The following is a 27,525-nucleotide window of genomic DNA, read 5'->3' as shown; positions in this document are numbered from 1 at the left end:
TAATTAATTTTTAATTGGACAGCGTATATGTCTATGGGTTCCAGGCTCGATATTTGAGTCTCAGTAGCACAAGCTATCCTGAATTCTTATGTGTGCAATTTCAATACTTTTCATAATTTTGTTTGTGTTATAATAATTAATCTTTAATTATTTAACTGGACAGAGTATATATCTATGGGTTCCAGGCTCGATATTTGGGGCCCAGTAGCACCAAGCTATCCTGAATTCTTATGTGTGTCAATTTCAATATTTTTACAATTTTGTTTGTGTTATAATAATTAATATTTAATTATTTAACTGGACAGAGTATATATCTATGAGTTCCAGGTCGATATTTGAGGCCCAGTAGCACCAAGCTATCCTGAATTCTTATGTGTGTCAATTTCAATATTTTTACAATTTTGTTTGTTTTATAAATTAAATAATTATTTTTTAATTGGACAGAGTTTGTAGTGTGTAGATACTTAAACTACAGAGATTCTACGGTAAAGGCTCAACTTTACTACGCTAAAAGGATCTATATTATACTACGCTAAAAGGCTCTATATTTTACTACGCTGTAAGGCTCTATATTTTACTACGTTATAAGGGCACTAGTCTTTAAGCAAATAAATAATCTAAACTAAATAAAAACAACAAACATATTTTAATAACATAACATTCACGAAATTACATATAAAATAGTAAAAGAAATTTATGAACATTTTAATTAACAAGAAAAATTATTTCTCAACTTCTAACTATTTTTTTTAAACACTAATAATTTAATCCGGTAAAAATAACATACTAATTTAATCGCAAACAAAACACAAAACAACATGGGAACACATTCAAGACAACTAATATGCATTACTATACGAGTTTCGACATAAACTAAATCGGGATACCTTGATTTATGTTTTTAGAAAAGTCGAAAAATTAAAATTCTGAGCCCGAAACGAGGAAACCACAACAATAGAGGCTTGCGTTGTATGCGGGACCTACAATCTTAACTTTTTTGTGTGACGGGTGGGGTCCACTCGAATATTTTTTTGAGAAAAAGAGGGGGGGGGGGGGGGGGGGGCGCTGTTTTGTGAATATAAAAAATAGAGGTTCTGGTCTGGTCTCTGTCGTGGGGAAGAAGGAGGGGCTTTTATATTAATAGGTAAAATGCGGTATAATAATGCGCTATATTAAAACGTAGTATTATACCGCGTTTTACGTCAACGGCTAAAACTCCGTTAAAGTAAAACGCGGTATGATATCGCATTTTTATATAGAAAAATAACTTTTTTTTATACCGTAAAAATGTATTTTGAGTCCAAAATATTGACATTTAGGTTTCGGACTCTACTTAATAGACACCGTAAGCGAGGACGAAACAAGTGATGAGAAGTAATGTCAACTTTCATTAATGGAAAGTACTCCTCAATTTCATTTTTTTTAAACCATATTTAAAGGGCAAGGAACATTTAAGATAGTAGTATAATTGTTTATATATTTAAAATAGTGATGCTAGAAGAAAATATTAAAATAATAATTTAAAGTTTATTTTAATAAAGCAAACATCACATATCGCGCCACTTATAATTGAAACTAGTGTATCTGTCCACGTTTCGCGCGGTTTTAAAAAGAATTAAAAAAATAGTTAAATGGGAATTTCATAAATTTTTCTAATAGAAAATCAACTTATTTTACGAAATCAAATGATCAAATGAAAAATTACATATTTGAGCATTCAAGACCATCTTATGAGTAATTGTCTGATGTATTTGAGCAATGTGAGGATTGCGTTTTGCGACATGCTTGCTTGGATGATTTACCCTTCTTAAGAAATGTTGTTAACGGAATAATATTTCAATCATATCTTACAATAGATGAGAACACCTTCAAATGCCAAAAAGAAAATGATCAATATTTTCATTTAAAATATTAAGTTCTAGTTGTCATTGGTGCCCTATTTTAAAGTGCCAGCTTAAGAGAAAGATGATGTAAAAATGCATGATTGGAGTTCTTTAGTCAATGGCGACTCAATTAAATTGTTTAAGAGTAGAATAATGCCTCATAAGAAGATGGAAACTTTATCCCTATATTAGGCTCTTAGTTGAGTCCATAACATAACCAAAAAAATATATAATTAAGTGAAAATCATACATTATGTCAGCTACCATAAAAAGCAATGATAAAGAAGCAAAACTTTTAAATACTTGCAGAATATGAGGCTCCAAACACAGAAGGATGATGATGATGATAATAATTATAATTATAATAATAAATTTAAAATATTATACAACGATCTCTTTTTAAAAATATTAAGTTGCTACTAACAACATAAGGATGGACATTTTTCTGTAGCCATTATTTTTTTATATGCTTAGCCCGTGTAAAAGATTTTTTTTATTATATTGTCTGACTTGGTTGTGACATCTCACATGTCAAGTACTTGCTAAGCATGATACATTTTCTTTTATATTAAGTGTGACTGGAATAATCGATAATGTTTGGATATTGTTGCGCTAAAAATATGTAATGGATTTAATAATAGAAAGAGAAATGACCGAACAATAAGGTAGAAAATTTATAAAGCTAATTTAAAATAATAATGAGTATAAAATTATGAAAATTAGAAGGTAGAGAAAGTTTTTTATTTGCTTTTCACTAATTCTAATATATATTAAAGTTTTCTACGTGAAAGCTCATGTATAGAGTTCATCAATTAACCAGTCATAAGCTTTTTAGGTGCCATTATTTTCTTGCAATTAGTTGATCATCTCAACAATTGGTACGAAAACACCATTATTGTCACCATAGATATTGATCAAAAAGGGAAATATAAGGGCAGAAGCTACAACAAAAGACTAACTTCGAGAAGTAGCAGTATTTGCTAAGAGCTATGATTTCTTTTGCCTACTAACAATTAACAGATGGTACCTAAAAAGTTATAATTATCAAATTACTTCTAGAAAAATCAAACTTTATGAGGAAAGAATACTTCTTCAAAATGCTTGCTCCAGATCAATTGTATCATATCTGCAAAACAAAAAAACAAAAAATAATAAGCAATCCAATTCAACGCAGTAAATGAAACACAATACTCCTAACTGAGTGTTTCTAATTCTTCTTATAATTCGAAAAAGGTAATAGCATTATCACAATATATATATATATTTTTAGAAGAATAAAAAGTTATAAGGAAAACATGTTTGAGAATATTTTTATTCTATCGCCAAAAGAGGAAAGAATACCGTTCCGTCCTACAAATAATGAATCAATTATAAGAAGAAAATAAAACACAAATTCAGCACTTACATAAGAAGAATTACAGAAAACAGTGATGCAGAATTTCTACTACAAAAGAAACAAACCAGTAGATTGCTCAAATAAATTTTCTTTTCTTTGTCGAATATCATATATTCTTTGCGATAAGCTTTATGAAGAGGAAAAGGGTGAAAGATCAGTTATGAAGAGGAAGAGTGGTGTGTTGATTTACTAATTTAATTACCACAATTCTATGGGTGAAAGATCAGTTATGAAGAGGAAGAGTGATGTGTTGATTTACTACTTTAATTACCACTATTATATAGATAATTATTATGACCTAAATTTGCATCAGTTATGAGCATTGATTGTTGCAACCGTTGCACAATTTTTTGAAGAACATGACTTCTGAGAAAACAAATAACATGATACTCGGTTAATTTTTTAATGATAGAGTAATGTACTAAAATGAGAGAGAAACCCAATAAACTAAGCTGTTAATTTTTTCTTTTGTAACTGAAATAAATATAATGAGATGTAATAATTAGGATAGAGAATGGTCAATTTTCAATTATTAAACAATTTAAATGAAAAGAATGAAAGGGAAAAGGCAAAAAAAGGAGAAAAAAGATAAATAGGATCCTTGGCCAAAGAGAGGTGCCAAGTCACCTTTTCTATTCCCTCCTTTATATATATACTACTAAATTTACCCGCGCTTCGCGCGGTCAATCATTCAAAAAGTTTTGAGCTGAATTTCTTTTGTAATTTTATTTGAGATAGAAGAAACAACATTTTCATAAATCAAAAATAAAGTATAAATTATAATGTATGCCACAAACGAAATTTTTAAAAATACAAGGAAAAAAATACATATGAAATTAATTAGTAGAAACAAATGCAATAACGCATGATATTTTTAATAATATTATTAAATTCTAGTAATTATTTTCACATCTTGCTGAAATAATTCTATTCCCAATCCTACCAAGATATTGTGGGACTTAGCTTAACTATCAATTGCTTCTGTAGCTATAAAATATCTCGTTACCATCTTTCTGTAATCTGCGAAGTGCCATCAATCAATCTATCAACCAATCAAGACAATTTCAAATTGGTCGAGATTCGGCAATAGGATTTTTATATGCATTGTGCTATATTCAGTTTATTCCAATACTAAGCTTAATCCATACAAATATTTCAAATGGACCTTTTAGCATATCCACAGAATTTCGAATTTGAAGTTATTAAAAAGGTAAGGTACCATACCAAAAGATAAATGCCTCAATCAAATTTAAGTTATGAAAGAGGAAATAAATATAGACTTTACTTAAATAGAAGGCTAAAGAGCACTCTCATCTTCCTTGTTCTTTCAAAGTGTTGCATCAAGCTTTTGAGAGGGCTCTCAAGCTTCGGTTCCGCAAAAGAAAATAAAGTTTGAATCAAGCAAGAATATGAAATATCCAACCAAAGGAAGGCACATAAAAAATCTTGATATTTGTGTCACATAAGTTATAACTAACCATGAGAATGTGCTTCTCCTGTTGCTATTCCCTGTAACTTTAAGCCACTAAATTTTTAAAAAAACATAAAGAAGAAAACTACTTATGAAAAAGATTAACAGAAACAAAATGCAATAAAAGCTGGCACTTTTTTATAGTGTTATAATGATCGAATGCTCGCGGAACGATCACCTATAAAATATAATGTAAGTCCTCTAGCCTCTTTTCTCGTTATTATAAATAATACTCCATATTTTGTTAGTGATTGTATTTAGAAGTAAATGTATATAATAATAACATTAATCAATATAAGTGCTAGTATTTATTAGAGATCTTTGGTCTGACGTTCATATTCTATTTTAGAGACCTTAGATAATTTTAAAATAAAGTAAAAAACAGTACATAATTCTTGCTGCATATGCTCCTATATAATTGGTAATTTTGACTTCTCGGAACATAGTTCTTCGGCAAGAATTTACCTACACCGAATAAATTTTTACCTAGTTCTTGTTGAATATGCTCCTAGCTGCTAGCTGGTAAGTTTAAAAAGATGATGTTTCAGACCTCCAATAACACAAGGTTAATAAAGTGGATAACTTTTTAGCTATTTGAGCATTAACAAAGGTTAAGACGATATGAAAAGATTTCGTCATTACCATGCATGAGTAACGCCTTCAAAAAATAGCAGGCTAGACTCATTTTACATGTACCAAAAAATAAAAATAGGGGAAAACGAATAAAATAAGTCCAAATGAGACAAAAATAAAGTAATGTGCTAGATAAGTTTATACCCAAGTCCGGTACATGGATCAAAGTTCTTGACGAATGTCCTCAAGCTCAAATTTTATCATTTGAACCTTCAGAGATTAATAATATTTTCCAAGGATGCGAAATGTAAGACACTACAAAAAAAATAATTTTGATTGTTACATAAACAAAGAGAAGCAAGCAGGAATGAGAACCAGATAAGCAGATTTCTATTTCAAAAAGGGAGAAAATTTCTTCTTTCTCCTCGAAGTCTTTGACACAACCACACAACTGCTAATCTTATGTACAGATGGATGAAGCAATATGGATTTAAACATAGGGAAGTAGGAGGCGTTTTATTTTAGTAGGGAGACCAAATAGGTGAGAGGCTTTTGCAACTGATGTGAACAACATAAATATGAAGTTAATATACCAGAGATTAAGCATTCGTTGTGTTGTATAATAATAATGTCATTCACATGTCTTGTATCTCTTAAGCTGCTGCTACCTTATGAATTATCGAAACATAATATTCAGGAGGCAAATAAATGAGAGGCATTTTGTAACTGAAAAGAATTATAATGAGATGTAATAAATTGATTAGAAAATGATCAATTTTCAATTATTAAACAAATTATATGAAAAGAATGAAGGAGGAAAAGCCAAAAAAGGAGAAAAAAGATAAATAGGATCCTTGGCCAAAAAGAGATGCCAACTCACCTTCTATATATATATATATATATATATATATATATAGATTTTCTAATGGCTATCAAATGATGATACAATATTTTCAAAGTCCATGTACATATATAGATATTCCCTGTACCTAGGCCGATAAAATGTTTATCTTTTAATAAAAAGCAAAATGGCTTCCTGACCCCTTAAACTTGTACCTGATTGTCATTGATGATAGGCTATAATTGCATATTTTAGTCGCTTATTACACTCGAATTTACTGCACTTTAATTGAGTTTGCGCTTTAATCGCTAGTGTTTTATGCCTTGTAGGAGTGATTCCGAGCTATATAGATGTTATGGAATGAATTTAAGTTATTTGAAGCTTTGAAGTCTGAGTAAAAGCTCAAGGAATTAAGCCGGGATCGTGTTCGGAGGTCAAATTTGATAATTAAGTACGAACGAAGACTTGAGGAGGCATATTGCGCACTGTCTAGTAAAATAGACATAACGTTTTGCTCAAAACTCCATTTGGGCTCTACAATATATGGTTGGAAAGCTAACTCAAAGAGCTACAACTTTCATGTTTTACGTTTTTACAAATTCCAAACGGAACAGGGTAAAAAACCGCGGTTTTTCCGCGACCGCGGCAGAACCGCGGTAGAAGATGGTCGCGGACAACTGAAGAATCAGAGGGCATGTTTGGCCGCGGTTCCACCGCGACCGCGGCAAAACCGCGGCAGGAAGCGAAAATTTCAGGGACTAAAGTGCAAAACATGGGATTTTAAGTCCTAAACCCTATATTAAACAAAGGAGGCCGGCCAAGAACAAGAAGGGGACATATTTTGGACACAAATTAGACCTAAGGAGGCGGAGAGACACTACTTTAGGGTTAGACAACACCCTTGGAGGCAAGAACACATTGGGAGCAAGGCGGAGAATTCTTCTACGAGTTTTTCCTTCCTCTTCCTATTTTTTATTGTTGGTTATGACTTTTAGTATTGTAGTTTTACATACTATTATGAATAGCTAATTTGTTATCTAGAGTTTTGATAGAACCTTTTGTAGGATAAATTCTTGTTATGTTTTTATATAATTGAGTCATAGCTTTTCTCTATTTGTTCAACTACGTTTATATTCTGGTTGATTGAAGAGCTCTCAATTAGCTGTGCCTATTTAGTATGCATAACTCGGGAGAGAGTGCATATTTAGGTAATTGTTGAACAACACCACTCCCAGAGTATATGAGGGATCAATAACCGAGGGTTTAAAGGCGGGATTAGGGATAACGAAGCCGTGGGTGCGATCTGAAGTGAGCTGTATTAAAAGTCAGCTAGCGTAGCTCGGGAGAGCGTGTCTAGTAAATTGTCGTAATTACTCGGGAGAGATTTACGGTAATAAGAGTGCTCATGATCGGTAGAGAATACTTATGCGAAATTATAGAAGATATAGCGGGAAGGATTCCGACAATAGGGGAAATCATAACTCTAGACCTCCTTAATCTTTTTCTCTAACCCTCAGTATCGTTAGTTGTTAATTTACTATTTTAATTTGTTAGTTAAGTAGTTAAACAAAGAATCTTAATATCTATAGGTTAGAAATTGTTCAAGCTTGTCTTCTTGGTGATAGTGAACAGCTGTAGCTAAACCTTAGTTCTCTGTGGGATTCGACTCCGGACTTGTAAACCGGATTATATTTGCAGCGACCGCATTGTCCTTTTTATAAGGCATAGTTGGGCGTGATCAGTCATACCGGTAAATAAACTTTCAAAATTCTCACATGAACATTTCAACTTGAGCATAAGTAAACTAATAAACACCTCCGATCGTTGACTCAATCTATGTGGCATCAGTTATTCCTAGTCAGTTGTTGTGCGTGTAAGTCACGTCTGGCAGGAGCGTGAATGAGCTTTTTCAACGCCCGACGGTAATAAACACAAGGGCCCATCTATTTAAAGGACTTCTTCTTCCTCCTTTGGCTTACAACCTCTATTATTGACATATACAAGCTCTGTAGCAGTTCTTCTCTTTAAATTTTTTACAGATTCAAGTTAATTCTTTTTTCTCTAGATCGATAATCTATTCTTCAGGCCAAGAATGCAATGAAAAGTCGTGTATTGTGTCGTTGTGGAGTTGACGTTGTTGTATGCATAACCTGGAAGCCCACCAATCCGGGTAGAAGGTTCTTAGGATGCTCAAAGTATGATACAAGTAGTTGTTGTAATTTTTTCAGGTGGGTTGGCCCACCTCTTCCAGATCATTACAAATAAGTAATTTCGGGACTGCAATCAAGAATTCGCGTCAATGAGCAGCGAAGGAATAGGGGAAAACAATATGTAATTGTGTTTGTTGTTGTTACACTATTCTTTGTAGTATTATTCTTAGCTTAGGATCTGTGTATTGTATGTTTATTCTTGACAAATAATGACAATGTCAAGTGTATGAAGTATTTTGTTGCAATAAAAAGTGATGCTTGGCTTTAACATCTGAACATATATTAGACAAGTTCAAAATAACCATCTTGATTATCAAAAGTAGGCCATCAAATCTGCACATTAGCAGAAACCAATTTACTACTGTGCCTAAACCAAACCAAAATAACATAAACTAAGTTCTGAATATTTCGGACTAAATCTTCCACAAAATAACCTACAAATAAGTTCTGATACTAACCGGTTAAACTTTCACAAAAAGAAATATTTTTTTCAAATCATTATGGTTGAGACTGGTTGAAGTTGTATTGAGATTGGCTCAGGTTTGGTTGAGTTGAAGAAGGAGCTTCAGATTGGCTTAGGGTTGCCTGAGTTTGTCTCCTTCCAGCCTGTTGTTGAAGTTGCCTTTGTGTTACTGCATTTGTTCCTTTTTACCTTAGTCCAGGTGCTCTGTATCCAAGATCAATATTGGCCTGACTAGAATCAATTATTTGTCTATGATCATGGGCAACTCTGTCCCTTAACCCAAACTTTCAAATAAAAATATAATTTTAGAACATAGTATAATAATTAGACACTTAGACAGAATTTCATAATACTTATCCTCTCTATGACTGTCCCTGATTCACCAAACAGTATTCGAGTCCTAGGCCTTCCACCTAAAGTTCTAAGAATTTGTTGAGGAGTCCTTGATCTTTCTTCTATAGTTCCATATTGTTGTGTTCCTGATCCACCATCAGCAGCAATTCCAGAATTTCTTTGTGTTGCAGATCTAGATATTGCAGTAGTACCAGATTGTTGTGCTGCAGATCCACCACCAGCAGTGGTACAAAAATGACCCATGATGCAGCTGTAGTAGACTAGGCATTTGCAGTACTACTCCCAGCACCAGCAGTTGAACTTTGCCCTTTCTAAAATACCCAGAATATAAAAAATTCAGCAAAAGACTAAAAAATACTTAAAACATAAGGAGTATTTGTTTCTTACCAGGATTGCACAGCCTTTTTTGTTATGCCCTATCGTTTTGTAATGAAAACATATCATTGGTGTCCCATTCCTTGATCTCTTACCAAATTTCTTTGCAGGTTCATCTTGAGCCTTCCTTCTATATTTCTTAGGTCTACTAGGCGTCTTAGTAATTACAGGAGGCTCAACTTTGGGGTTTTGAGTTGGAGTCCACATCTCCATGTTGGCCATAGGTTGAACGTAACAATTGAATGCCTTGAGGTATGTTTCCTTCTTATACCAATGCTCAACATAGTCAGCAGTGTCATACCTTTTAAAAAAAATTGCACAAAGTGTATGGGAGCAGGGTATGCCTTTCTGCTGCCACATTCTACATGTGCACTCTTTCTTTACAAAATCAACTATGTGTTTGTAACTTCCATCTTGGATCTCATATCCAGTGTTCCCATTCCATTTATATTCATTCTTGGTCTTATAGAATTCTCTTAAATGTACTCCATTGCCATAGGAGATATATCAGAATTTCACTTTGTAGCAAATTCTCTCATATTAGTCATCCTCTTCATTACCTTCACTCTGATCTCTTCCAACATGATTATGATTGACTTGTGCCTAGAATGAAGTATCCAACTGTTGAAGGACTCGCACATGTTGTTCTCCACAACATCATACTCAGTACATTCTTTAAAAAAAGCCCTGCACCATTACTATTTGGGATATCTAAGCAAGTCTTCTATTATCGTATTGCCACCCAATTCTGCCAACTCATCTAGTTTAACCTTCATAAATGCTTCAAATGATGCTCTTGCACAACCCCAGAATTTCTTCTTTCTTTCCTCACCACTCCAGGTTTTCTTCCAGTTGCTCCATATGTGCCTTCACACATTCTATGCTTAGCATTTGGCATCAATTCAGATACAGCTTGAACAAGTTCTTTGAACAACAAAAATACATTGTTAGAGTTTATATAATGCAAGCTTAAGTATTAAAGTAAAAAATGAGATTAAAACAATACACATACCTTCTGCATATCGAACATAATTGTTAGTCTTTCACCTTCAGATTCTGTCAGTTTCAAGTCCTCCATTAGACACCTAAAAAACTATGACCAACTGTTCTTGGTCTCTTTCTCAACCACTGCCCAAGCAACAGGGTACATCTGGTTATTACCATCCTTAGCAATGCATGACAATAGCTCACATTTACACATTCTCTTCAGAAATGCACCGTCGAAGCCAATTACATTTCTACACCCTTCTAACCAACCTATTTTCAAAGCATGTAGACAAATGTATATCTTCGCAAAGACCTCTTTACTAGGTTCTATTTCTTTTGAAGTCCTCACCAAAACAGTGTTGTCAGGGCTAGTAGTTCCTATCATGTCAGCATAATTATAAATCCTAGCAAACTCCATTTTGTAATCACCTAAATACTTACCCATTACCTTCTGTCTAGCCCTGGCACATATTATTTTTCCTACATATACACCATACTTAATCCTTATCAACTCTTGCAACTTCTTGAACCTTATGTCAAGCTGATTAATGATCTTATCTTTGTAATGTTCAACTATCCAAGCTGTGTTAGCAAGCTTGTTCCTTGTGACTGGGAAGCATGAATGAACAGGGTAATATGTGTTAACAATGAAGTTCTGTATGTAACCTGTAAACTGCCTAAAATATGCCATCTATATCTACTAGAGTTCAAACATGTTGCCTTGACCCTATTCCTCTCATTTTGGCCTCAACGTTAATTGAACTCTCCTCTGTATAGCATAGTCTTGTAAAACAGATCTAAATTGTCTAACATTTTCAAAGTCCATTCCCAGTTGGAAAATAATTTTCTTACAATTAGAGTCAAAGTAGAGCTTTCTACTGTATCTTTTTGGAGGAAGGTTTTGTACCTCATCATCTGCATCTACACCATCATCAGTACTATTCTCAATCCTTGGATCTGAGTTGTCTAGGTACTGCTCATCTATCTTGCAGTCTTGTCCTTGTAAATGTCTTCAAATACAGGGTCAATGCCTACTGGTCACTAGGTAGCTCATCTACATTAACGTCACTAGATCTCTCTTTCCAGTTCTTCTGATTTACTTTGGTCTGTCTAGCAGCAACAAGGTCAGCTTTTTTATATCACTTGTCTCTCCAACAACATCCTCATCAGCATCATAAAGTGACTCATCTGTGTCCTCATCAGCAGAAACACCCTCATATTAAATTCATCACAATCTGAATCTGTGGGTAGATGAAAGTTGTAGAACTCCCCTTCATCCTCAGTAGACTCTTTTATATCAGCAACCCTCTGTTTACCCTTCCCCTCAGTGAAACAACCATTATTTATATCGTTGGTAAGTGAGTTTGTTGCCTTAACATTAGCTCTACTTGTTTGCCTTTGTGGCACTTCACTAAAGCCAGTTATTTGGTCATATGGAATATCACCACATGGTATATTAATAGTGTGACATAAATAAACATCAATAGAATCCCCATCATGAACGACTTTGCAGAATTCTAACACATCATCATCATACTTAATAAATCAAAATGCTCCCTTTTTATTGACTTGACATGCAAATTTCTCCACACCTAAGTACCCATATCATTTGCCCATTTGTTGAATTGAATATCATGCAGTTCATCAGTGTCAGCAATTACAATAGTAGGTCATGTTATACCATTTTCATACCTCATTAATGGGCCAGCTACCAGTTGTCCCTGATGGTGAAATTGTAATTTCAGAAGAACAACCATTCTGCCTCACTACGCTTATGAAAATAAGATAAGATACGTCCAAATCAGTAAAATATTCAAAAAAAAAGACAATATTGTTTGAACATGTCTTTAAAAAACAACAAGCAAATCCGGGAAAAAAAATCCTAACTTTATCACTTTAAGAGACAAAAAAATTTGATATGATAAAAAGCCCTAATTTTTTAACCCTATATGCCAAATCAACCATGGAACCAACAAAATTCAGAGAAAAAAAAAAGAATTTAGTGTGTTATTCCAAAAGGCCCTAATTTTAAACCCTAAATAACGAAAGAACCATTGTCATATAAAATAGATCTATCATGACCAACTTCAATAACGCATAAAAACACAAGAAAACAACTAGAAATTTCATGAAAGACTACAATTGGACCTTGAAAGACTTCTATGTTTCTGGTGAAGGAGAAATCGACGGTCCACGAAACACTCAGATTCTTATTTTGGGACCGATTTTGAAAGAAAAATAAACACAATGTGCAGATGATCTAATAGGCGGAAAATCCTATGACAATTGTTCACTCCATTTGAGCAGACGATTGAAAATATACAGTTCTTTGAGAGAGAGAGACAACTGAAAATGAAATTAATTTTGAGTGCTTTAGGGTCTTTAGGTAAAAAAAAATGAATGGGAAATAGTCGGTGCGTAGTGTGTTTTCGCGCCTTACACGTGGCAGGTTTTAGTTCGTTTATTGCTGACTGGATTGCCACGTTTGTGAAATTGAAATGCACGCACTATGATTCAACTGCCGGATGTGTTTATTAGTTAACTTATTCTCGAGTTGAAGTGTTCATATGGAAATTTTGAAAGTTTATTTATGGAATTTTTACCTCCTATAGCAAAGGTTGATACCTTATTTATTTTAAATAAATACCCTTTTAAAAAATTATATTCCATAGCTACCTTTTGATTTTTTATAGCCAAATATCTATTTATGGTCACCTCCTACCCTTAAGCCATAAAATAAGCTTTGTATTATTTTTCTCTCTCATATCCCCTCAAATTTCTCCTATCCTCTACCCCATATCTATTCTCCCTCTCTCTCTCTACTTCCCGATGTCTTCTCCTCCGCCGGACGCTGGAGCAATTGCCACCGTCACCGTTTAACTGGGGTTTAAGCAAATTGTTTATATTATACCTCCGGGAAAAAAACAAAGGATTGCGACGTGCCTATAAACGTTGAAATTGCAAGCTGGAGTTTTTCACTTGCAAGATCTCATCAAAATTTCGATGTTGAAATCGCAACTGAAGTCAGATTTAAATTTTTTTAGTAGTTTTTAGATGTGGTTGGGATTCGTTCGAAAAACCCTGACAAAGTTATATAACGAAGCCGCCATTGTTGAGACTCTAAAGCAGAAAGCTTTCGAAGTGAGAATTTTGGGTGGAAGTCGAATCGGTCCGGTTATTTAGAGAAATTTTATCGCGGCCCTCTCGACGAGACGACATTAGGGTTGTTCTTGAACAAAGACAACGGAGTTTTGTGCTGAGCAACTTGATGATTCTGTTAATATATTTTCAATGTATTTCAATGTATCTCGCTGTATTCTATGTATTTCATTGTATTCATTGTCTTTTTTTTCCATTGTATTTCAATGTATCCCGCTGTATTCTGTGTATTTCATTGTATTCACTGTCTCGCTATATTCCATGAATGTATTCATATGTTTTTTTAATTAATATAATTTATGTACTCAGATGTATTATATAATTTCTCTGAAGATTGCTATGTTTTTGGGGTGTATTTCGGTTGAGAATCTTTTTTATAACTGGAAATACAAAATTTTTGTGTTATAATTGAGTTTGTTGAGTTATTTTAGGAGTCTATTATGTTAATTGATTCACTTTCCATTTTAAAAACAGTGTAATTCCCTATTTCACGCCGTGAATACAGTCGAATTCAATAATCTGTCTAGCTATAATCCCATGTTTCACGCCACGAATACAGTCGAATACATTCAAATACAAAAATCTGTCTAGCTGTAATCCCCTGTTTCACGCCTAGAAATGCTACTGTATTCATGAATACAATAGCTTAAATACATCGAATACACTCTAAAAAACCTGAAAACATAGCTATAGGAAGTAATATAGTAAATGGTAGCTACAACTAGCTAAAACCACTAAAATATAGTGATTTTTGAAAGTTTCTCTTTATTTATCGGCATGACAATAGGGTGCAAGTTCAAGTAGTCATGAGGCCTTTTTGCCTTAATAAAACAACTCTTCATTTTATGTTCCTCTGGAACGTATAGGTCAACACCATGCAATTAAATAACTATGCCAGTTTCTAATTTGTCGTTGTTCTATAATTTTTTGAACATTTTTCTTCTTAAAATCATATTATTTAAAATGACGACACTATAACGACTTATTACTACCCCTGTATTCTAGGGATTTTTTTTACCTTTTTCATTTTCTAAGAGTCAAATAGAGTGATATTTCACTAAAATTGAAATTGTATTATGCGTCAACTTGAAATAAGAAAGATAAAGAGTTAAGCATTTCTTCACAGTTTTCAAATACAGATAAACTTTATATTCAAAAAGTGAATATGTGTCGGTTTAAGATGAAAAGTTGATTAATTTGACCCTTAATTTTGTAGTAGATGTAATATTAAACGAAGAGATTAATTAAGCATTTTCTTTTTAGTTGTACTGATCGTTTATTTTACGGGTGTATTGTGCAATTAGAAGAAAGAGCAACATGTAACATTCTCTCTTTTATATAGAGTAAACAATTAGCAAGAATGTCTTAGTGCTTCTTTTCCAGTTTCAGTTCTCACTTAAACTTCAAGATCACCACTTTGCATTGCAAATTTTCAGGTTCAGAGTACACATTTGGACAAATTGCTTGATGTAGCAAAAATCATTCGTTTGTCTATGACTTGCCTAACACCTTTATCTAGAAGTACAAAGCTCTGTGTTTCTTTTTTTTTTTATTTTTTTTTTTTATTTCTTTATGTATCCATCTCTGCCGATTTTGACGGTGCCCTGTATGGATTTTCTATAATATTTCCAAAATGGACCTATTCATATCATATACGACGACTGTTGTTCTAGGGATCTGTATTGTATAGTACAAGTTTTGACTATACTTTGTGAGTAAATATTTATCCGCATTCCGTGTTTTCATCAAATTAAGTAATTTAATCTTAGCAGTAAAAAATTAAAGTGAGAAGATATAATTTAATTATAGTTAAGTAATAAATGTGTATTAGTGCGGCTAATTTTTTAGCATATTCAGAGCAATCAATGTGGACACAGAAGACATGAAGCCAAACCAACCAAGATCCATCCAGCCTGGGTTTTCTCAATTAAAGTTGCTTTTTTTTCTGCTCAACCACCCAATATGTTGTACTAGTATATGTATTTATGCCAAGATTTCACAATCTTAAAGTCAACTGTTTAGACTGCCCAAATGGAGCGTCTATCCTCAGTAGACAAAAGAAAATGTCAAAAGCCCCTTACAGATGAGAAAAGGACAGGTTCATAACAAATGAGAGACAATATGTTCTGGAGATTTTTTTTTTGGAATTGTGATTAGAAGGTTGGACTAATAATAGAGAGAGTTGGCAGCAGGCACCATGTGTTGAAATTTAAAGCAAAGATGGAATATAGTCTATTAGAAAATAATATTATATTTTGTCTCTATAATCAATCTAATTCCACATAAGAACTGGAAATGTATCTTATCAACCTGATGTAGCTGCAGCCTGCAAGAAGTTATCTTTTTCTGCTTTAGACTTTAGTTTTCTCAGCTAGTAGTCATGGGAAGCAGTTATTTCTTGATCATCCTTCTGTTGAACTTTCTGCAGCTTCTTTATCCTTCTGTTTCACTTCCATTATGCACTGATTCAAGTAAGTTTTTGGTGTTTTTCATGTCTTCCAATTTGTAGTTATCTATTCTTGTTCTAATTTCAATTCTCTTGATGCTTTACAGGGGCTCCTCTCCCTCAAAAGACTCCTCTGACTTTCTGCCCTTACAATGGAACCTCATGCTGCAGCTCCAGTGATAATAAACAATTGAAGAACCAATTTGATGCTATGAATATTTCTGATTCTGGTTGTGCTTCTCTTGTAAAGTCTATCCTCTGCGCGGTAAGAAGATCCATGATCTGTCTAATTTTATATTATCTTGCTAAATGTAACCACTTATTTTGAGTAATCATCACCAAAATGGCCTTAAAATTCATGAACATCTAGTTAATTATTCTTCAGTAGATTAAAACCCCTCATGAGCGCGAAAAAATGTAGTTGCAGCTCTTGCTCCATGCTAGAGAATTCTTTAAATTTAGGCATCTTTCCAGATACAGCTTGCATTAATACAGGTATTAGCCTTGTAAAGTATAGAGACAATAGAGAAATCTCTCTTGTGTTGTATTCAAGAAGTAACAAGTATATATACAAGTACGTAGAGCCTTAACTATGGAAAGAATCAAAAAGGAAATCCTATAAATCTGCTGTGAATCCCTATAATTATGCTAGCTATGTATATTTCATAAGATTATGTCTATATTCAGATTATGTCTACATTCATTATCTAACACTCCCCCTCAAGCTGGAGCATAGATATTGATCATGCCCAGCTTGTTACAAAGGTACTCAACTCGAATTCCATTCAATGCCTTTGTGAACAAATCAGCTGGTTGCTCTCTTGTCTTCACGTAGCCAGTGGAGATCAAGTTCTCCTGAATCTTCTCACGAATAAAATGGCAGTCAACCTCAATATGCTTAGTTCTTTCATGATACACCGGATTTGACGCAATATGGAGGGCAGCTTGATTGTCACACCAGAGTTTTGCTGGTATTGGATGCTCTAACCCAATTTCAGTCAACAGATGATGTATCCACATAATCTCACATGTAGACTGTGACATAGCTCTATACTCGGATTCTGCACTATATCGAGATACAACACTTTGCTTCTTACTCCTCCATGATACCAAGTTTCCTCCAACAAAGACACAATAACCTGTAGTAGATCTTCTATCAATTTTCGATCCAGCCCAGTCAGCATCTGCAAAACACTCAATACGAGTATGATTGTGATTGCTATATAATATGCCAAGTCCAGGAGCTCCTTTCAAGTAACACAAAATCTGTTCCAAAGCTACCCAATGTTTGACCGTTGGTGCAGACATAAATTGGCTAACAACACTTACTGCAAAAGCAATATCTGGACGAGTCACAGTAAGGTAGTTTAATTTCCCAACTAACCTCCTGTATCTCTCTGAATCGTCAAAAGGATCACCATCATCTTTCATAAGATGCACATTAGGAACCATTGGAGTACTGCAAGGTTTAGCTGCCAACTTTCCAGTTTCTGCAAGCAAGTCAAGAATGTACTTTCTCTGAGACAAAAGAATTCCCTTCTTGCTTCTATTTACTTCTACTCCCAAAAAGTATTTCAACTGGCCCAAGTCCTTTGTATGAAACCTAGTATGCAGAAAAGACTTGAGGGAAGAAATCCCAGCATAGTCACTTCCTGTGATAACAATATCATCAACATATACAACGAGGAGAATAGTGCCAGCTACTGATTTCCGATAGAAGACTGAGTGATCGCACTTACTCATTTTCAACCCAAACTCCTGAACTACCTCACTGAACTTGCCAAACCAAGCTCGTGGACTCTGCTTCAAGCCATACAAGGACTTCTTCAAATGACAGACTTTCCCATGCTCTCCCTGAGCAACAAAACCGGGTGCTTGCTCCATATACACTTCCTCCTGAAGATCACCATGAAGGAACGCATTCTTGATATCCAACTGATGTAAAGGCCAATTCTCGGACGCAGCTAGAGAAATAAATAAGCGGACAGAAGTGAGTTTGGCAACCGGGGAGAAGGTGTCAGAATAATCCACCCCATAAGTCTGAGCATACCCTTTCGCCACAAGTCTGGCCTTAAGTCTTGCCACAGAACCATCTGGATTAACTTTAACTGTAAAGACCCACTTGCATCCCACTGGTTTCTTTCCCTTTGGTAAATCTACCAAATCCCATGTGTGGTTGTCCTCTAAAGCATGTATTTCCTCAAGCATTGCATCAGACCATCCGGGATGATTCAAAGCCTCCTTCACTGTTTTGGGTACGGAGATGGAGTCTAGAGAAGCAATCATAGATCTAGACGTAGAGGATAAGTGGTCATAGGAAACAAAGTTAGCAACAGAATATGTCGATTTGCAAGTACGTGTACCTTTGCGAAGAGCAATAGGAAGATCAAGGTTATCTGGAGGATCAGGCAAAGAAGAATCAGATGATGCAGGAACTGGTGCGGGACATGTATCATTTGTCTCTCGCCTCCGCGAAAAAACTTGAACAATTGGAGGTCTTGCTGGAGCAGGTACTGAAGGCATAATAGTCGATTGGTGCTCAATAGAAGAACTGGGAGATCGAAGAGTATCATCTGATTGTTCTGTCAAAGTACGGGTAACCTGATATACTAGCCACTCATCTTCCTCCCCCTGGCTTGTAGAAATGGGAGGTGCATAGAAGAATGGTGTAGTCTCTGAAAATACCACATCAGTTAACACTAAATATTTGCCAAGCTCAGTAGAATAACATCGATACCCCTTCTGAAGGCGAGAATAGCCCAGGAAAACACACTTCACAGCCTTGAAATCCAACTTGGTAAGAGATGGTCGAACATCTCGAACATAACATGTGCTTCCAAACACCTTAGGTTCCACCGGAAATAATGACTTATTCAGAAAAAGAACACTATAAGGCACATTACCATCGAGTACACTAGATGGCATGTGATTAATCAGAAAACAAGCCGTAGAAACCGCATCAGCCCAGAACTGTTTAGGAACCTTCATTCGGAACAAAAGTGCTCGAGTTGTCTCAAGTAGATGCCTATTCTTCCTCTCAGCAACTTCATTTTGAGAGGGTGTATCAACACATGAAGACTGATGTAATATACCATGTTATCTCATGTAGGACTGAAATAACTCTGACATGTATTCTTTAGCGTTATCACTCCTTAGAGTACGTACTGAAGCATTGAATTGAGTTTTGACTTCAGCACAAAAGGCAGAAAAATGAGTAAACACTTCAGAGCGGCTCTTCATAAAGTAAATCCAAGTCATTCGAGAAAAATCATCTATAAAAGTGACAAAATACTTATGCCAAGTTGTAGAAACAACCGGACATGGTCCCCAAACATCAGAATGATAGAATGGACCAACTCAAAAGCTGACTCAGCTCGTTTATTAACCCTTGGACTTAACGAGATGCGATGGTGTTTTGCAAATCGACATGACTCACAATCCAATGATGAAATATTCTGAAACTGAGGACAGAGCTTCTTTAACAAAGACAAAGAGGGATGTCCAAGTCGACGATGTGCTTCAAAAGGAGACACGATACTAGAGCATGCAACAGACCGTGGCTCCCATTCATCAAGAATGTAGAGATCACCAGATATATATCCTTTACCAATAACCTGCATCGTCTTAAGATCTAAAAACAAACAATGATCGGGAAAGAATGCAACACAACAATTAAGGTCTTTGGTAATTTTACTAACAGAAATCAAGTTAAAGGCCAAGTTTGGTAGACTTAATACAGATGACAGGGTAATAGAGGAAGTTGGTTTAACAGTCCCAGATCCAACACTGCTACAAGTTGATCCATCAGCTACAGTAACCGGAGAGGGTGCTTTATGTGAGCGAAAGCTAGAAAAAATAGTTGGATTACCTGTCATGTGATTTGTAGCACCAGAATCGATCACTCATTTATTGGAAGAAGTGATAAGACATGTTTTATTTGACCCAGCAAAGACAGTAACTGAAGAAGATTCCTTAACTGATTTATGATATTGAAGGAATTTTAGAAAGTCATCCGAAACCAAGATTGTTGGACTAGGAGTTGTTGCATTATTATTCTTTACCATCATTATTTTTCTTTCAATAACAAACTGATTAAACTAACAGAGGTCCCTGAAGCTAAAAGATACTCAAACAGATCTTGGTAGATACGAAATCAACAATCTATTATGCAAGCTTCTCACCAGTCAATTACTCAGATAACTAATCAGACCCAAAAATATGCTCCAACAAATCAGAGAAGTAGTCCGATCCAAGAGGAAACTCTCCAAACAACAGCACTTACCAAATCAGACAACTAGTCAAAGAAAGGAAGCAGAAAGGAATGGTCTAACCAGGTTTGGCCAACGAAATCAGCTGGACAAAAAATTTGACTCCACGTGCTTGCCGACGAAATTCTGCCAGAAAGTTATCAGTGGCACGTGAACTGTTACTTCAAAAGTTTGCAGAAATTTCGGCGTGGCAGTGAACAAATTCCGGTAAGGCGGCAGACAAACTCCGGCTAGGCAGCGGACAAATTCCGGCGATCTACAAGCTCGGCTCTGATACCATGTAAAGTATAGAGACAATAGAGAAATCTCTCTTGTGTTGTATTCAAGAAGTAACAAGTATATATACAAGTACATAGAGCCTTAACTATGGAAAGAATCAAAAAGGAAATCCTATAAATCTGCTGTGAATCCCTATAATTGCTAGCTATGTATATTACATAAGATTATGTCTATATTCAGATTATGTCTACATTCATTATCTAACAAGCCTCATACTGCTTTTACAAGCTTCTAAGGGCTAAATAACTAATACCTTAGTTGCAATATATAGTTAGGAACATATTTGCTGTTTTCCTAGTCTTGATAAATATGTGTTTTACAATATCCATTTAGTATTAAGGGCCTATATTATTTCCGTAATTCGTTAGCTTGATAATTATTTAAATGCTCTATCTTATATAATACTAGAAATTCATGCTATTTAGCAACTCTTGGTTTGGTGAGGTCAAAAGACTCAATTTCCCCACAATTATCTGTATTAAGATGGCTCTCTGAGATCCTGTTATGATTTATTTGGAAGCTATGTAACTGGTTATTGAAGATTCTAGGAATAGAAATATTACTGAAGTATCCTTTGTCCAAATTATAAAATTTTAAATGTGCATCTATCATCTTCCTTATTGGATCTTGATGCATGGACTTCTGTATTTTCACCTTGTGCAGAAATGTGATCAATTTTCAGCAGATCTCTTTAGTACTAGTTCTGCTCCTAGACAACTTCCTATACTGTGCAATTCCACAACTATAGAAAATTCTAAGCAAACTAGACAAGTTACGGATGACTTTTGCTCTAAAGTATGGACTACATGTCAAAATGTCTCCATCATGAATTCTCCTTTTGCTGCTTCCTTGAAAGGTCAAGCTCCAACACCTGTAAAGTCCAATTCCACCAAGTTGACAGATCTCTGGCAATCACAAGACGATTTCTGTAATACATTTGGAGGAGCTGCTTCTGGTGATGGATCAGTATGCTTTGCTGGAGAACCTGTTACCTTAAATACCACTGAACCTCCAAGTCTTCCAGGCGGTTTGTGCCTCGAGAAAATAGGAAATGGTAGTTACCTCGACATGGTTGCTCATCCTGATGGCTCTAATCGTGCCTTTTTTTCGAATCAGCAAGGTAAAATATGGTTGGCTACCATTCCAGAAGTTGACTCTGGAAAGGTGCTAGAGCTTGATGAAACCAATCCTTTTCTGGATCTAACTGATGAAGTTCATTTTGACACTCAATTTGGTATGATGGGGATTGCATTTCATCCAAAATTTTCGCAAAATGGCCGTTTCTTTGCTTCGTTCAATTGCGATAAGCAAACATGGCCTGGATGTGCGGGAAGATGCTCTTGTAACTCGGATGTGAATTGTGATCCATCAAAACTACCTTCTGATAGTGGTTCACGGCCATGCCAATATCAATCAGTTATAGCAGAATTTACTGTTAATGAGACTGCATCCCAGCCTTCACAGGTAATCTTTCAGTCTAAAGGAGTAAACTTTTTTCCCTTTTTTATTTGACTCTGAATGATCATGTATAATTTGATTTTTTTTTTCAGGCAAAAACTGCTAGCGCGAAAGAAGTCAGAAGAATATTCACGATGGGCCTTCCTTTTACATCTCATCATGGAGGCCAGATTCTTTTTGGACCTAAAGATGGATATTTGTACTTCATGATGGGTGACGGCGGAGGTACAGGAGATGTTTACAATTTTGCCCAAAACAAGAAGTCGTTGCTTGGAAAAATTATGAGATTTGATGTTGATAGCACACCGAGTAAGTTGGGTTCAATTTCTATAAAAGTACTGTAAACCTGGAAATTGCAGCTCCTAAAATATGAACTGAGTAGTATTTTATATGTATCCATTTACATGTGCTAACTTTGATGGTCTTGCAACTGCTCTAGGCTATCATAATGCATGTTGTAAAAAGATTCTAAACGGCTTAATCTTTGTAGTCCCGACTAGAAAATAGCACTCTCTTGTCTTAGTCATCTTTGCCAAGTACAAAAGGTAAAGCTCTTTGCCAACACATGCATCATTCCTGATCTTTGGAAAATTTCTAGCTGCTTATTTTTCAACCAATATGACTAGCCAACTGGTGAAAAGAAAGTAATATGCCTTCAGGAGGATGCAAGTTTTACTTCTGGTTCTGTGTCTGTTCTGCCTTATTTGCAGCTGTGAAGAATTTCTTAGTGAAAATGAAGCTTTTTTTATTCATCTGAGTCGCCTCTTATTTAGTGTGTGATTGTTTTAGGTGCTGAAGAGATTAGCCAGCTTGGTTTATGGGGAAACTACACCATTCCAAAGGATAATCCTTATATTGAAGATAAAGAGTTGCAGCCAGAAATATGGGCACTAGGAATGCGAAATCCTTGGCGCTGCAGCTTTGATTCTGCAAGGCCATCTTACTTCATGTGCGCAGATGTAGGCCAGGTAATGTGCGATAATTTTACTCCCCATGTAGTTCTCGTAGGACATGTATGCTTAACAGCTAATACCATGCTCTTTAATTCTTATATGTCCACCTTCAAACTCCACGTGCTATACAAAAAATCCATACATTCCCTTACTTCAGAAGTTTATTTAGTTGGCATTGTGGCTGTGAGGCATTGGATTTAATCGGTAATGCATGATTTTTCCATAGGATCATTATGAAGAGGTGGATATAATCACCAAGGGAGGAAACTATGGCTGGAATATGTACGAGGGTGCCCATCCATTCGCTCCTCCAAAATCACCCGGAAAAAATACATCTATAAGTTCAATAAACCCAATTTCCCCAGTCATGGGTTATAATCACTCTGAAATAAATAAGAATGAAGGGTCAGCCTCAATCACTGGTGGATACTTCTATAGGTCGATGACCGATCCTTGCATGTCCGGAAGGTATGTCTACTAATTCAATCTTGTCCAGGTCGAATATTACTGTTTGTATTGCCTGAATTTTGGATTATTTTATGTTTATGAGTTATGACATACATGAATTGTTGCAGGTATCTGTTTGCAGATTTATATGCAGGTGCAATGTGGGCAGGCACTGAAAGCCCTGAGAATAGTGGAACATTTAACACAACTGAAATTTCATTCACTTGTGCTGGGAATTCTCCGATAAATTGTGCCTTGGTTCCAGGAAGTTCAGTTCCAGCTCTGGGCTACATTTTCTCATTTGGTGAGGATAACAATAAGGATATATACCTCCTAGCAAGCAGTGGCGTATACAGGATTGTTCGTCCTAGTCGTTGCAAATACACTTGTGCTAAGGAAAATGCCACTGACCTTGGCACCCCAGCTCCTGCTACTTCCCCTCCTTCAGCAGCAGTTATGTTAACAGGTTCATACAAGAATTTACTACTCCTCATGTTGTCCTTTTTGTTGATGGTGGTCAGTTGATACCAGGATGCTGCTTAAGCTATTTTATGTATAGAGGAACTCAATAGGCTACTTCAGTTAAGTATACAATTATGCTCTTTTTGCTTTTATTTCAGCTCATTGTATGAGTAGTATCTATTGTTTCTGGAATTTTTGGCGATTGGATTTAAAGTACCACCTTTTAGAAGGCAGTGATGGTCAACAACTTATAAGGATTGTGACCTAATTTATCATCAATAAAGTATACTAGTATTTGAGAAGAGTGAAAGTCATGGCTTGTAAGAACAAACGCTGTGCTTTCACTTTTTGTCAACCATTGGAAGGGAATGACCACAAAATGGAAAAGAATGATACTTTAATTAAGAAAGTAGACCTTGGATTTGACTCAATTTCAAAATCTAGCTGTGAATTGTTTGACAACACCGCAGCACATCAAGCTCTGAACAATATCTAGAAATGGACAACATAAGTTGATGGCTCAATATTGGACAAACTAAGAATAACTTTTGTTCGTTACGTGCATCATGTTTCAAGAGTGAATTGACTTTTTTTTCTCTCTCTTTAGTTTTCTTTCACTTTATTTTACTTTTTAGGGGATGCTCTTTTAGTTTTATTTCATTTGGGTTAACTCGACAAGACATGAAAAATGAAAAGATATGATGAGGTTTGAAAATTATGAAATTTACCTAGGATAGGATCAAACCTGACATAATACCATCTTCACCACTTATACCCCATATAAAAATCACCATTATGAGATTATGTCTCACATTGTATGAATAACACCAACATGAAATTAGATTCCAAATTCATAATTGATTTGAGAAAAGTATGTGTAGCAGCAACAACAACAATATATCTCGTGTAATCTTACAGGTGGGGTCACAAAAAGGTAGTATATACCTTAGCTCTATTTTGTGAAGGTAGATACTGATTTTTTGTAGAAATCCACCATTGTTGAGTGGAAGAAGCTAGTTGAGAGAATCGAAGAAGAAGAGACAATGGAGGGAAAATCAGTTTTAACTAACTTTCTGAAAAAGAAGCCAAAAAATACATACATCCCTATACACATATATATAGATTCTCACTACTTCATCTATCACTAACCTCTACAACTAACTTCTAACAAACTAATATAGCTGTACAAGTTCTTCAATCACGTGTTAATTTCTACACCCCCTTCAAGCTAGGCGTGGAAATGTTCAGAACACCTAGCTTGGACATCAAATGATAGTGTTGAGCAGTTCCTAGTCCTTTTGTGAGCAAATATGCTTCCCGTTCTTCTGTTGGCACATATGTTCGATGAATCAATCCTTGTTGCACCTTTTCCCTCACGAAATGGCAATCTATCTCTATATGTTTTGTTCGTTCATGAAACACTGGATTATTAGCTATCTGCATAGCTGCTTTACTGTCTGTATGAAGTTGAATTGGAGTAACAACCTTTATTCCCAATTCTCTGAACATTCCAACCAACCATATCAACTCACACACAGTTAAGGCCATGCTTCTATACTTAAATTCTGCTGAACTCCTTGCTGTTGTGGCCTGCTTCTTAGATTTCCAAGATATCAGTGATCCACCAAACTTCACAAGGTATCCAGTGACTGATTTTCTGGAATTAGGACAGCTTGCCCAGTCTGCATCACAATGTGCACTAAGAGTCATGTCCCCAACTACACTCATAAGAATTCCAAGCACTGGCTCATTCTTTACATACCTGACTACTCTGTATGCTGCTTCAAGATGAGACTGCTTGGGAGCTTGCATAAATTGACTCAGAGTTTGCACACTATAAGCAATATCAGGTCTTGTCAAGGTCAAGTATAATAGCTTTCCAATCAACCTCTGATAGCTCTTCACATCTGCTAGTGTTGGATCATTATCCAGGTGACAATGTTCATTATACTCAATAGTTGTAAGTCGTATATTTTTTTCCATTGGTGTAATGGCAGGCTTGGCACCAGACAATCCCAAATCCGCTATAAGCTCTAGAGCATACTTCCTTTGACATAGAAGAATTCCTTTTGCAGACCTGCAGACCTCAATGCCCAGAAAGTGTTTCAAGTTTCCTAGGTCTTTAATCTTGAAGGCCTTGTGTAGTGTGATCTTTGCTTCCTGAATCCTTGTAGTGTCATTGCCTGTGATTAGAAGGTCATCAACATATACAAGTATAACAACCTGCTTTCCATTCTTCTCTTTGATGAACAAGGAGTGATCATGTTTGCTTTGCATAAAACTGCTACCAATAGAGCCTCTGTGAGTTTCAAGTTCCATTGTCTTGATGCTTTCTTAAGTCCATATAGTGATTTAAGCAGTCTTCAGCCCTTAGAAATCCCCCTTGGCTGCTGAAACCAGGTGGCAATTGCATGTAAACTTCTTCCTCAAGATCACCTTGAAGAAATGCATTATAGACATCCATTTGGAAAAGAGGCCATTGATGCATAGCAGCCAATGCAATGACTGATCTCACTGTGACCATTTTGACAACTGGAGAAAAAGTATCCTGATAGTCTAGACCTTCTTGTTGGCTGTAACCCTTGGAAACAAGTCTTGCTTTAAATCTCTCAACTTCTCCATTGGACCTGTACTTAGTTTTGTATACCCATCTGCACCCAATAGGAACCTTACCCTTAGGAATTTCAACTATCTCCCAAGTATTATTCAGAACCAAGGCATCCACTTCTGTCTTCATGGCTTCTGTGTATGATGTAGGTTCTGTCTCTTGTGAGGTAGCAGTCAAGTAAGATTGATAAGTAGCTGACAAGGCACTATAGTTCACATAGTTGGATATTGGATATGTGCAGGTAGATGATGATGCTCCATTGACTGGGCAGACATAGTCTTGCATCCAAATAGGTGGCTTGGAACCTCTGTTGGATCTTCTGAGTTGTACAGCTTGAACTTCCTCAGTGGCTTCATTAGCTGGTGTCTGCACATTATGATCAGCCTCAGCATCTGGTAGCTGTTCACCATGATCTAGATCAGCTCCTATGAAGTTGTTTTCTCGTTGCATCACTTCATGACCATGCTCAATACTCTGGTTGACTGCATCATGCCCTTCTCCGGACACATGTAGTTGCTGTTGATGCAAAGAGTAGCCTTCCTCTTTTGATTTCAGCTCTAAGAACGTAGGATCTTGTTGTGTATCATCATTCCCAGTTGAAAAGGAAAAATGTCTTCCTTGAATGTGACATCTCTACTAACAAAGAACTTCCTTCTCCTTAAGTCATATAACTTGTATCCCTTCTGAGATACTGAGTATCCCATGTGAACAACAGTGATGGCTCTAGGAGAAAATTTGTCCACTTTTTCTGTCACTGCAGCAAAACATAGACATCCAATAGTTCTTAGGTGTGTCATATTAGGTGCTCTCTTAATGAAAAAACCTCATATAGAGATTTCCCTGCTGTCGCTCCCCTTTTTCCCTCCGTTTTACGGGGTACGAAGTCCGGTCG

At 35.6% G+C, this 27,525-nt stretch overlaps 1 protein-coding gene across 1 annotated transcript; it reads left to right on the top strand.

The window, feature by feature from the left end:
• The first annotated feature begins 15,559 nt into the window (after positions 1–15,559).
• On the top strand, positions 15,560–24,289 carry LOC109206567 (HIPL1 protein-like). The gene is made up of 7 exons (XM_019369403.1): positions 15,560–16,183; positions 16,266–16,423; positions 21,369–22,169; positions 22,256–22,472; positions 22,953–23,131; positions 23,343–23,584; positions 23,692–24,289. Exons 1-7 carry the CDS (start codon positions 16,093–16,095, stop codon positions 24,086–24,088), a joined length of 2,085 nt encoding a protein of 694 aa, XP_019224948.1. The 5' UTR covers positions 15,560–16,092; the 3' UTR covers positions 24,089–24,289.
• The last annotated feature ends 3,236 nt before the right edge of the window (positions 24,290–27,525 follow it).

This window comes from Nicotiana attenuata, unplaced genomic scaffold (assembly GCF_001879085.1).
Source record: "Nicotiana attenuata strain UT unplaced genomic scaffold, NIATTr2, whole genome shotgun sequence".
In the NCBI taxonomy this organism is placed as follows: Eukaryota; Viridiplantae; Streptophyta; class Magnoliopsida; order Solanales; family Solanaceae; genus Nicotiana; species Nicotiana attenuata.
This window is presented reverse-complemented; position numbering and strand designations above follow the sequence as displayed.